Source organism: Notothenia coriiceps, unplaced genomic scaffold, assembly GCF_000735185.1.
Source record: "Notothenia coriiceps isolate Sejong01 unplaced genomic scaffold, NC01 NC01_scaffold00026885, whole genome shotgun sequence".
In the NCBI taxonomy this organism is placed as follows: Eukaryota; Metazoa; Chordata; class Actinopteri; order Perciformes; family Nototheniidae; genus Notothenia; species Notothenia coriiceps.
Window position 1 is genome coordinate 46067 of NW_011359586.1, and position 13494 is coordinate 59560.

General features: G+C 38.6%; 1 protein-coding gene across 1 annotated transcript; it reads left to right on the forward strand.

Annotated features, from left to right (window-relative positions):
• The first annotated feature begins 273 nt into the window (after window positions 1-273).
• LOC104957376 (5-hydroxytryptamine receptor 3A-like) lies at window positions 274-5208 on the forward strand. The gene is made up of 9 exons (XM_010785001.1): window positions 274-279; window positions 957-1001; window positions 1106-1215; window positions 1652-1821; window positions 3032-3189; window positions 3791-4001; window positions 4085-4258; window positions 4439-4518; window positions 4627-5208. The coding sequence occupies exons 1-9, from the start codon at window positions 274-276 to the stop codon at window positions 4855-4857; spliced, it is 1185 nt and encodes a 394-aa protein (XP_010783303.1). The 3' UTR covers window positions 4858-5208.
• The last annotated feature ends 8286 nt before the right edge of the window (window positions 5209-13494 follow it).

The window sequence follows — 13494 nt, forward strand, 5'->3', positions numbered from 1 at the left end:
TGAGGGACAGCCTTTGGTCAAAATTTTTACCCGGGATTAACTGCTTCTTTCTGACGGACACCTTAACAACTTGCACACCTTAGGAGAGGTCACGGCCGGCTTTGGAAGGATTCTATTTGGTAGGTCACAAGAACCCCCTGTAGTTTCGGAGTGGACGCGAAAGGGCAAAGAGGACAGGTACTCAGCCACTCTTGAGGGTGACCGTAACCTGATTTATCCTTCAAAAGTGAAATGAGCGGAAGTGGTGGTGGTTCCTTTGGTTAAACCCGACGCATGACGGTTGGTTTTTAAAGGGAGGAATTTTTTGGGAACTCTTTTTGAGAAGATAGCCTAAACAGTTGGGAACACTGAGTCACTTGCGTCTGACACTTATGGCCTCGAAGATTTCACACCTTGGAGTCCACAAACACCGAGAAGGAAGTGTCCCAGTGTGCCCACAACAATAAACCATCTATGAGCTAGGGTTGCCCGGTCATAGAATGGGAACAACAACATTATGGCTGAAGCAGCCTATCTCCTTAAAGGAGATAACAGACGTCAGGGTTGGTCATGCACATCATATATAGGAGTCTAGGAGAATTATTTCCCTAACAGTTCCTTTGGTTGTTCTGTTCTCCAAATTTGAATGGAGATACTACCTTGTATTCACGTGTGTCTATAATAAACTAAATAACATTACAAATACGGCAATTGATTAACATTTAGCTGGAACATAAGGAAACAATAATCTTATTAGCTTTCGTAATATTTACCTTTAATTGAGCCTAAGTCACCAAATGTAATGTAAACAAGTGTGATTGAGCCCAGATTTGTATTACCATGCAGACAACTTCTGCAGGTTTTCATGTATTACGAATAATATAATTTATTATTTTCAACTTTCACCGGGTGACCTCTTTAAACTCACTTTAGCCCTAATCAGACCTAACATATACTCGTTATTTATTTGTTTACAGGTTGAGAAAGATCAGAAATTCATCCCTTATGTTTGGACTGTCATGGTGAGTGCTTTGATGAATCCTGAAGGAACTTTTGTTTGGAAATGTTTTTCCATTTAAACGATATATTATGTTACCGTGGATCCTGTTTCTGTTTTCCTCTGTAGAGGTGGCACAATGAATACATATCCTGGGATCCAAATCAGTTTTGTGGAATTGATAATGTTTCTCTTCCTGCTGAAGCGTTGTGGATACCAGATATCACTATTGAGGAAATGTAAGTGTAACTACACACACACACACACACACACACACACACACACACACACACACACACACACACACACACACACACACACACACACACACACACTTTTTCTGTAATGGTCAGATACTAATGTAGTTAGAAAATTAACAAATTAGACTAAACAAATACATGTCTGTCTTTTGCAACATCAATAGTTCACGTAATGTTTACCCTTTGTATAATTTCTTATTTGTGACCAAGTCATATTTGTGATCTGTACCGTTATTTAAATAATTTGTTATAGTATTATCTCAGCAAGGCACTGAACCAGAAGGGATGCATATGGACTTTTAATTTGGTAAAATAATCCTTGTCAATTATATCTTCTCTTATTTTGAAAAAGTCCTGAATCAATTGCCACCATTTGTGTTTTTGTGTTCACATGTCTCTGTGTGTTCTCTTACAGGACAGAGAAGGACAAAGCCCCTCCGAGTCCTTATCTCACAATCAATGATAAAGGTGATGTTGAAGTCCAGAACGACCAGGTGCTGGTCAGCACTTGCAGGATGCACATTTACAAGTTCCCCTTTGACATACAGAACTGCAACCTCTCCTTCAAGTCTATCATACACACCGGTGAGAGCATGGCGAGTTCTGTAAGAGTTTGTTGTGACATGAGGTAAACTTTAGGGGATGAATATCGGGGGTTCATTCATAAAATAACTGGTGAGGTACAATTTAATGGGGAAATCGAGCAAATGTTATGCAGATGCCCAATGATGATGGTCCATTGAAGAAATAAGTTCCTCAGGGTGGACTATATTGATCGAGAAAGGTAGCAAAAAAAATGCAACAATTAATCTTGAAACTGGTGAGTCATTGCAGGAAATAAGTTAAAAATAAGCAGCATTTTTTTTTGCATCATACAAATCAGCTTTGTGAATATAATGTCCAATAGACTCATTCGGAGAGAAAAACTGCCCCTTAAAAAATACCTTTTGTCTTTGTAATGATGCACTCGACCTGTGAATAAACCGCAATGCTACCTAAAGTGTTTAAACAAAGTCACACTTCTGCATGTGCAATGTCAGCAAATGAACTCAATCATGTCATGCTACAACTTTTAATAAGAAAAAACTAAACTTTTTTCTATAATTTTCCAGTGCTTCACATTAAAAACAGTCTGTTCCGCCACATTTTCATAATGAATATTTGTACACCTGCCAACGTGTAGAGTTTGCTTGAGGGATTCAACTTTGCAGGTCATAGACGGTCTCACATTGTGGGTGGATCCTCTGGGACATCTTTCAAGAGCCTCTGTGGAGGTGTAGCGAGACCGCCTCTAGTTTCAGCTTGTTAAGGCCCAGGGTGAAGGCGGCTTGCAACTCCTATCTTGAGCTTTACAGAACCCCTCGTCCACACCTCACCACTTCCCAGGGCCGGGGACTTAGTTCTTGCTGTACCCTCTCTCCATTTGATGAACTGGGGTGGATTGTCTTTGCTGCGAGGGCTCTGTAACAATGTTGACAACCCATTCAAACACCTCTTGAAACCCCTTTTGTTCACCATGCTTTTTGGGTGTGAATGTTATCAACATTAATATCTATACAACAAATGAGTTTTAACATTGTTTATAGATGTACCCTCTTTATTTGCACCAGATCAAGTTAATTTGGTTTTAATGTTAAATAGTTTATTCCGTATTTCCAACATAACAAAGTATGTCCTGCTGCCTCTACTGGCTTGTGAATCAAACTTACAATGGCTTACTGTCTCAACCACTCCCAGCACTTTACATCCATTCCCATCTAAAACCACCTTTCCGTCCATTTATCTTTCGTTCCAGCAAAGGACATTCGACTCCAGCCAAGCGACAACTCTACAGAGGCCACAGAGTGGTCCCGTGACGTGATGAGGACCCAGTACGAATGGCTGTTTCTCAACATGACCGTTACCACCAACAACGCCAGCGATCTGATCAGCCAAGACATCATCATTTACACTGTACGTATACAGATGTACACAGTATCCTTTTTTTTCTTTCAGTTTGTGACAAAATGTCCCTTATTCGCTCATTACCCCCATAATGTTCTGTCCATCAACCTTTCCTTATTTCTTTCACGTTTTGGTCCTCAATATTTATCTTTTCCATTTATATCCTTTTCACTTTTGCTACTTTACCTGATCTGAAAATGTAAATAAAATGGTATATATTTTTTTGAGTCCATTTTACAGGTTTTTCCTCAAATAAACCTATTGATAGAGAATGTACTCGAGGAAAAATACTTTTTGGTCTTAAAATCAAATCCAAACCACTGATGTACAAAAAGAAGAACAGAGTAGAAGTGAAAAGAGACCTTTTTGATGCAGCTGCATTGATGTAAATGTGCATGCTGCATTGGCATTCTATTCCTAATGTTATTTTTATTTCTAAGAAAGTTTAACTTTTATATAAAAGCCCATTGTGTTGCATATTTTGTATGAAAGGTATACAAACAAAGTTCTTTATTAGAATAACATATATAATTGTTATTTTAACATGTTATTTAATTTAAAAATGTTCAATATTATACATAACTATCTGACACCAACATTTATTTCCCAGATCACCATGAAGAGGCGGTCTCTCCTCTATATTGTCAACTTCCTGGTACCTGTCCTGTTCTTCCTGTGTCTTGACTTGGCCTCCTTCCTGATCTCAGACAACGGGGGAGAGAAGCTCAGCTTCAAGGTCACTGTGCTGCTCGCTGTCACTGTGTTACAACTTATTCTGAATGAAATTCTCCCTGCCTCTTCAAACCGGATTCCTCTTATTGGTAAAGCAGCTTATAGAGTCATTCCTATTGGACTGTCAATGTGTGTTTATTGTCTTTATTAATGCTGCTGCCTTCTCCCTCAGCGGTTTATTGCATTGGGATTTTTGCTATGATGCTACTAAGCCTCCTGGAGACAATTTTTGTGATGCATCTGATGGAAAAAGACTCCCAAGCATCCCAAGACAACAAGGCAGATAATGGTCGGAGCAAGGACTGTAACAAGAGGGGCAAGGCCAACTTCCACAATAGTCACCAAGGTAAGATCAGGATCGATTTTCCATTTTGACGATGGGTTCCACCATCGGGGAGAATGGGCCCCGGACCTATATATAAAGCATCTTAAATGTTGTGATCCTATATTTCAAAATGGTCTCTTGTTATGATGTCTTTTAGTTGTTGTTTTTATTACATTCCGGTTAATTGTAATATCCTTTCAGAGGGGAACGAATGGACTCAATGCGGCTGTATCTATGATGTGTGTGAAACTCCGTCTGAATTGCTGCCTGTAACCAAAGAGGTTAGATTTGAGTTGCACTTTGCCACAAAATGCCAAATCGCAAACGTAACTAATGATAAAGGTAAAATCCATAGTTGTGTGAACAAGACTACAAAATATGTTTTGCAGGGCAACAGCAGAAAGGGGATTGAGGAGTATCATGCCTTGGAGAAGCTCTCAGATGAGCTGAGGGAGATGCAGAAAACATTGTCCCTGCTCCTCAGTAACACCAAGGAAGTGGCGAAGCCAGGTTACTGGACCAGAGTGGCAAAAAAAGTCAACAAAGTTTTCTTTATTTTCTATTTAACAGTGGTAAGTCTGTTCTTAATTATTATCTTTTTAAAATGGAACACTGGATAGAGGTGATTATTGCTACATCATAAAAACACAATTGTCTGTTCCATTTAAATAATTACACTAAAATGACTATACTGTATCTAATCTTTTCATGTCTTCAGTGTCTAATATGCACAATGTGTATGTATCACAGGTTGTCTAGATTCGTAGTTGATGTTTATATGTAATATAAAAGTTGTTAATCTGAAGGTACAGTATTAGCTTTGAAAACATATATCAAGCTCATAGTATCACACAAATAAATAATACAATACAAATTATGCATGCTCTTTTTTATGCTTAATGTATGCTTAGTGCATGTGATGTATTAGTGTTTTGCATAACATTTTAATTTCATACTTGTTTTGTATAATGCATTCCTGATTATATATCACCATTGTGAAAATAAGTTGCTCTCGATTCGATAAATAAAAGTTATCTGTCTTCAAAAAGTACTAGTAAATTATCATTTGTCTCCTGAAACAAACACACACAGTTAGGTTTTTATCAGTTGTGGGGACCAATGATTTGCTTTGGTCAATTTTGAGGACATATTTGTATGGATACAATTTCTGGTGTGCTTGGCACTAGTTATTTTTAATGTACTATTTCATATTCCTCTGTATGTTCATTAGAAAAAATGTATGTGTTAAATTGCATTGTGTTCTCATTTATTGTATCAATATAAATTCAGCTGCCGGCAATGCTGCAGCATTTGTACTGCACATTACACCTTATAACATGATTAAAATGTATTCACTTTGCATCAATGAGATTGGATCGTTGATCATTGAAATAATATATACATGCAGAGACATTGTAGTTGACATCAAATAAACATATGGTTTTGTTAAATTATTCTGGACCACTTTGCAACTTAATTAAAAGCGGCGGAATAAAGAAATGTTCGAGCCTGTACTGGAGGTGATGGGAAAGCTTGACACAGTAATCACCTGGGGCCTCATTTATAAATGGTGCGTACGCTCAAAAGATGGCGGACGGCAGTTTCTAAGCAATGTTTGCGATTTATAAAAAAAAAATTGACGGGAAAATGTGTGGTCCTCCACGCATCATGCGTATGCGGTACGCACAAAAACAGGAGAGACAAGAAACTGCGACACCGCTGGCAGAAGGAAGAATGGAGAGAAATGTATGAAAATAAAACCATAAATATAATGTTACCTCTCATTTATCATCCTCACCAGCATTTGACAAAGGCTGAGGAAACCAAAATTAACCCGCACCCTACTCCCTAGCATAATTCTTGCCAATGTTCATTTCCTTCGGAACAAGAGTGAAAAGTTACAACCCAACGCACTCTGACAGCTCTGGCACTCCTCAAATAAAACCTTTGAAAGATTGCTTTAATACATTTGGATACCATATATTGTTTGATTAATGAATGCAATGCCTTTACCAACACTTTCTGTGGACGTAAATGAACGGTGCTAAATTGCCAGAGCAATTCCATTCCAGCAATGTTTGCGTCTGCCGTCTGTCGTGTTCTTGGTTAATCCATTCAACATTTTTAAATATATAATAACGACAGATATACAATATTTAAAGGGCCCATGTCATGCTTTTCTGGTAATTACCCGTCCCCTTGTGTGTTATGAAGGTTTTTATGCATGTAAACGGCCTGCAGAGTCACAAACCCTCAAAGTACACCCTGTAGCGAGTAAAACTCTTACACAGAAAAGACCTGTCTCTGCTGCCCCAGAACGCCTCGTTGGAGATTTCTCTTTTTCCATTGTTTTCTTCTTGGGTATAGTGACGTATTTGGGTATAGTGATGTAACGTAACGAGCCGTAACATTACGTTACGTCCGTGGAGCCGTTACTTCCGTGGAGCCGTTACTTCCTGACACACACACACTCAATCTTTTCTCAGCAGCAGCTCTGTCGATTTCTCCTCATTTAGCTCAATGTACTTCCTGGTCAGTTCGGCAACACAGAAACAACGACAATGGAGATGTTCATCGATTTTACTTTGAGCTTGGCCTTAAATATAAAGATATAACATCAGTGCTTGGCAATAGGTACGGGTTTCACATAAGTGAGACACCTCAAGAGAACACTCAGAGCGAGGGGACAAGCACGTCGCAAAGCATACTCTGAGCTGAGTTATTGACAGATTCAAATTTTGCGGATCAATAACTCGTTGTAAAAATACAAACAATATGACTTTACAATCATAGCAAGGTAGACAACGAGCTACAGAGTCGTTTTTATTCAGAACAGTTCGATACGCGCCGCTATCCGAGCTAAACTTCGGCGTTTTAATTTTTGTAATTTCTTTAGATCTGGTCGTTTTATTAATTAGTTCGCTAAAAGACAAAAAGGACCGGTTCCCAGTCCCAGGAACTTGTGTTGTGCTCGGATTGTACAGTATGTGTCACCATCAACCACCAGCCCGTCACGACTAGTCCCCACGTCAAGCGTCCTCCTCGTGGTCTTGCGGCGAGGCCGTGAAGTGTATTAACGTCATGGACGTTTTCACTACGGAATGTGTCAACGGCAGATACAAAAAACGCAACCGAACAACAGAAGTAACTTTACAGTCACGCAGACAAGTAAAACCACCCGACAGTATGACTAGTAAATTCCTTATAGTGTCAGTTATTGAAACATACAATACAATCGTCGAAACCAAATACCAATCCGTAACGATACTTATAATATACAATCTCGAAAAAGATCGGATCTGTCAGCCAACATTTCCGTGTAGAAATATCTACATACACGCTAATTATAAGGTCTAATTTTCTTATTCTCTTATTTATTTGTCCATTTTTTATATCTTCATTATATTTCAACATAATAATATAGTTCTTCATAACTCAAAATTATTTCAACTACTACACACAATTTTATAAGGTATTTAATAAAATTAAATAAACTCTAATTACGAATGTCAAGAACAACAAGTATACCCACAACTCATCTAGGTATGTGACAATTACCATCTATGACATGAGCAAAACACCCTATTAAAGTGATCATACACAAAACTCATGACACCCCGATCGTTAACAACAGTTCAATGAATGACATTCTATAAAACTCAATATTTTACTTTTGTCTCATTAGAATAGGTTCATGACATAAACACAAATGTCATTAATAACAACAAAATATAGGAACATTTTCTTCTGCTCGATAACAATTATGAAGGTCATAGACAACATTAAACACAAACTCGCCATATCCAAACAAACAAAATATCGACAATTAATTACTTTGTGTCATTAACAAAGTTACATGAGCATCACACAACATCAAATGCCATCTACCCCAAAAATTGCACATTTTACTACAGTCGTCCACCCATTATACATTGATGAACACCAATAAAACAAAAAGTCGTTATACACCCAATCATCGACATTTTCATATTAGACGATCATTCACAAGGCTCGTAACACACTAAAAAAAACAAAAAGACCACATTATACACCAACTCGCACATTATCTTTGAACATTACGAATATATACCACATTCAAAATGGTCAATAGATCAATAAACATCCAAATTTAATGTTAAGCAAATAATATCATAATCAGAAATACACGCCTACGACCATTCAAATAGTCTATGGTCTTTAAGAACTGTGGTAAAATTTCGGAGGTGGTTATGACGTCCCTCTGTTCGTTTGTTTATGTAATCATCTACGCCTTCACCTAAATTCATTGTAACACTCAAAAAAACTTAAATTTACCCACTCGTATGGTACCAATGGTAGTATTACTTATGCTAACCAGAACATTCAAAAACCGCTATTGTTTAGTTATAGATTTTGATTACTACTTGACTGATGCTCCACTGTCCTCCCATAACATAGATACCCTGACTAAATTTCAATCCGTACCCATCCACTCACCTTGTCCACACTTCGTTAGCCCCGCCCCGTTTTGCCCACTGCTACCGCAACAACTTTTAGTCGTGTTATCCTCCACTTACACTTCCGACTTACCTCATGTTTCTTATATTGCCATTCCTTTGCTACTGTGCATAGTACTTCATGTAGATCCACATGCACATTCATATCTATTACTGTCCAATATTATATTACACCACCCTGTCTGGCCACCTCCCCGTCACTGCCAACCTTATTCGTAATTTTGGACTGAACTTGATCACACTTAATACTCGCCTGTATATATATATATTACGTCAATGATTAGTGTAACATTAGCCCTTCTGCGTTGTTTTCCGGTGACAAACCACGTTTATGTATAGTGAATAAGAATCTATTATAGTGCTATATAAAATTTTGTGAAACTTATGTCATCAGCGTAAGACGTACAAGGTGTTGACGCTTGTAGATCACTTAGATTACACACGTTCTAAAGACACTTAAAATTGCACGGTTAACTTACGCCTTACAGCCTCGTTGGATCCCCTGTACCTCTTTCGTTCTTTTTTTACTAACTTTTTTTTTTATTATACAAAACGCTGAGCGTTATGAAACGCTCTAGAGCGTTTTGGGGCAACGCAAACATCTGTCAGGAATCTGAGTAGAGGGAGACGGAGGTCGACGTCTAACACTGNTTGTTCTCGCTGTATCGCCGACAAGGAAGCCTGTCTGCTGTTGCGAGCCTCTCACGTCGCTACCAATCAGAGCACATTGGATCAGGAGCTCCAACAAGCCGTTTAGGACAGAGAGTGAATACCGGTAAATACACATACTTTACAGAGATGCTGTATGAGAAACCAATTTGAGTTTGGAAAATTGCACAGTATCAATCTATTTTAGTATCCCTCCCAATGGAATTATGACCAGTAGAAATGGCCATGACATGGGATCTTTAAGTGATTTGGGGGGCCAACTCCACTCATGGCACCTCCCTCATGCTACAGTATATCCACCACCAGCCATGTAAGAACACCACTACATTTCCACAAAACAAGAAGAACTGTTTATACCAAGAGGCTAAGGCTGCGGCATTGATTCTGCTGCACATCAGAGTTGACAAAGAAAAGGTCAGTCTGCTCTACAATTTGAAGGAATACATGACCAAGCGTGCAACAACCTCTGTGCTATCGTAATTGGCTTGAGAAAACAACGTCTCGGTCTTCTCGAGAGGAAACCGATAGGAATATGTGCCTCCATTCCTTTTCTGAAAAACTGAAAATATAAGCTTTGTTATTTCTCAATTACATGTTATTTGTTAGACACTTTTATCCAAAGCGACTTACATGCATTCAGTACTGTGGACAATCCCCACAGGAGCAATTTGGGGTGAAGTGTCATGCCCAGGGACACAATGACATGCTGACTGCAGTGGGACTCGAACTAGCTACCCCCTGATTCAAAGTCCAGCACACTATCCACTGAGCCACAGCCTCCCTAATTGGATGGACATTAAATTGTCCTTAAACAATAACAGTAAACTGGATATGACAGCTAAATGAGTCGTGTTAGCGATTGATTTGTTATGATCCGTATTATTTGTAATGTTATGTCTGTCTCTGTGTTCCCTCCTGTTTGATTACCTGATTATGTTTACCTGGTGCCCCTGTGTTTCTTTCTTTCAGTTGTTGTCAGAGTCTTGATGTTGGACGATTATTGGACGAGAGAGTTTATGTTTTAGTTTTTTGCCTGGTTTTGCCTGGCCCAGCCCCGTGGATTTGGGGAGGATCGCCAATAAAGGACTTTGTAGGACTTTATTTTTTTTTATATAGTATGTCTATTTTATTTATATGTATAGTAAGTCTTTATATTTTAAACGCACACTTTATCTATAATTTTATCAGCACCACGTCATTATTATTTATTTATATGTACAATTTTAGCAAGTTTTTATATTGTCCTGTTCCTGTATGCCAGTACAACGAAATTTCGTTTTAATAGTACACTCTGTGTCTTGTTGAAATGACAATAAAGTATGTCTATATACCTATGTCTATCTATCTGATTTAAAGAAACTGTCTTCTGCATTTGGGTCATACGTACTCTGCTCTCCAGCCGTGACATGATTATGTGAATACTGGCAACAACTGTGCAGTAATTGTGATCTTTATTGATTGGCTACAGAATATAATTTGCTCTAATTTTTGAAACTTCAGAGAACAAAAAAGAACTACTTGTGCACAAGCACACAAGAGCTTCGGATGACTCAAACCTACATCATCTACAATGTGTGAGAGAAATTAATTTGTGAACAGCCCCTTTTCAACACAGCAGCAACCACTAACAGTAACAAAACTGCTCATAAAACGTGGAAAACATTCAAATGTAACACAAAGGAATTGTAAGCTTGATCAAACTTTAAAGGGTCGCAAGCAAATCACCTCTGATTCTAATATACCGCACTGCTTTAACATTTTTTACAGCTTGATTGAAAGAAAAACCTGGAGGGATAATTGTAAAAAAAGACTGGAAAATCTCAAAAGAAATACAGAACATGTTGTTTTATGACTGCTCAAGACATTTTGTAGCACCTTGAAATAATAAAATGTCTTTATATTTCTTTTTAGCAGCTAAAAGAACCCACCCACAGGGATGGGCAACCGAGGGAAGAGAAACTACCGCTGCATCCTGGAAGTAGTACAGGATGATGGACGATACGCTTAGACCTAAACATCACATTAATCCTCTGGCCCAGTGTGACTCCCCCAAGGACGCAGCAGCCGTTTCTCCTCCACCACAAGCACAGGGCAAAAGATGGGCAGATTGCGAAGAAGAGGAGGACACACCAGTTATGAAGAGCGGGGATCCAGACTGGCTGGTGTAGCTCCAGGAAATGGAGAGGAGAGAGGATAAAAAGGGAAAGGAGAGCATTGGAGCGAGAAGAGCAAAAGAAGAAGGCATTAGTGAGAGCCAAGAGGTTTGGAGAGCAGAGAGGGAGGACAGACTTGCAAAAGGCTCGCTGGAGAATGAGTACAGGGAAAGGGAGGGATTCACAGAGAGTGCCATGAGAGGGGACAGACTGATGGCCATTTTATAGACCCTCTAAACGCCATGGCAACACAGATTTGACAAATGGCTTTTTCTTGTTATTTGAAAACCAGAATTGATATTCATGTTCACTTGTGCTGAATGAGAGGGTATTATCAGTAGATGACACACAACTGCAGAATGCATGGTATTAATGAATAACAACTTGAAAAACCAGGCAGCAATACTTTGTTAATGTCAGGTCTTTGAAGGGATGCACCTTAACAGCATCAGGGCTTGACTTAATAAAGTCCCACAATTGAATAGCCATGCTAACATTGGTTTCGAAATGGCAAAAATAAATTAATGGAATTGAGATTGTCCTTCATTAAATGTGACATAGTGTCTATCCTAATCCTGGTATCCTGTTGCGCGCTGACACTTGGATTTGTTTTGGTTTTCCACACTTATGGGATTGAAATTGATACCAAGGTTGTAATTATTATGCAGTATTATTTTCTCTGTTGATGTTGTTATTCTGGGATTGTTTCACCTCCTGAATTATCAACACACATATTGCCATGCAGTTACCCAGGACTTGTGAAGACACAGTGTAAAGGAAAACGTTTGAATTGTACACACATCGTCCAGCATGGTTCCCTGTGGTGTATAACCATCTATCCTTATGGGATGCGGTGAAATGTAATTGTGGTGTTCCAATTAGGGAACAACAAAAGATGATATCATTAGTCATGCACAAACTGTGTTGGAAAAACAAATAATGTATATATATATATATATATATGTGTGTTTGCCTGGTCTCTGGACCTGCTCAGCATTGTAAACGGTCAAACTGCTCTCTACAGAACAAGGTAGCTTCCTTATCCCTTTGTAGGCAATTTGGTCCTGCGCTGCTCTCTAAAATTCCTAGAGGCATGAGCATTTATTACTTTCTTCTAATATCAAGGAGAGCGAAGATATCAGCAACGCCTTTAATCAATCAAGTCAAGCTGTTGCCCATTCTGTGTGATTAAATTCTTTCTGTATTGTACTGTAGCTCTGGAGCTTCAGGGTAATTTTTTTCTCTAGAGAGCTTTTTCCCTCATGATGGTTCTACAAAAGCTCATGATACTGAAAAAGCATCTGTGACCCTGGAGAGTTGTATTTAAATGTAAGGTGCCTCGGTGGTTGTTGAATCAAATTCCTTACAGGGTTTAACTTTGGCTCCTAAAAGTACGATACATATGCTCAGAAAATATTAGATTAACTAGAGTCGTGTTTACAGCTCCATGTTGGGAAACAGGGAATATATGTGTAGCCCTGTGGAGAAATCTTCAAATTCTAAAATCTCTTTAGACATCATGTGACATTCAGGTTTACCGTGTAGTCTACAGCCAGTGTGACACTGATGGGAGGGCTGAGCATGGTAGCACAAAATAATGAAAATGTAAAAAGGCTCATACTACATCAATCTTTCATGTTCTATTTCATTTAACAAAGTCATTTATTACCCCACACCATTTATTTCTTCATTATGTTGACAAAATGGCACCATTATGGATGTTAACATTTCAGGGAAAGCAACAGGACTTTAACCAAATTAATTCTCGGTTTAAGTCAGCACCATAGTTTACATTCTTAAATTGTTGCATCCCATGCTTCATTTAGTCAGTCCATACCTCATACTGGGTCCATCGTTGTTAAAGAGGAAACTGAAGTACATGTTTGGCAACCATGTGCAAAACAAAGACACATTATATTTTTAGATGTGCTGCACATGA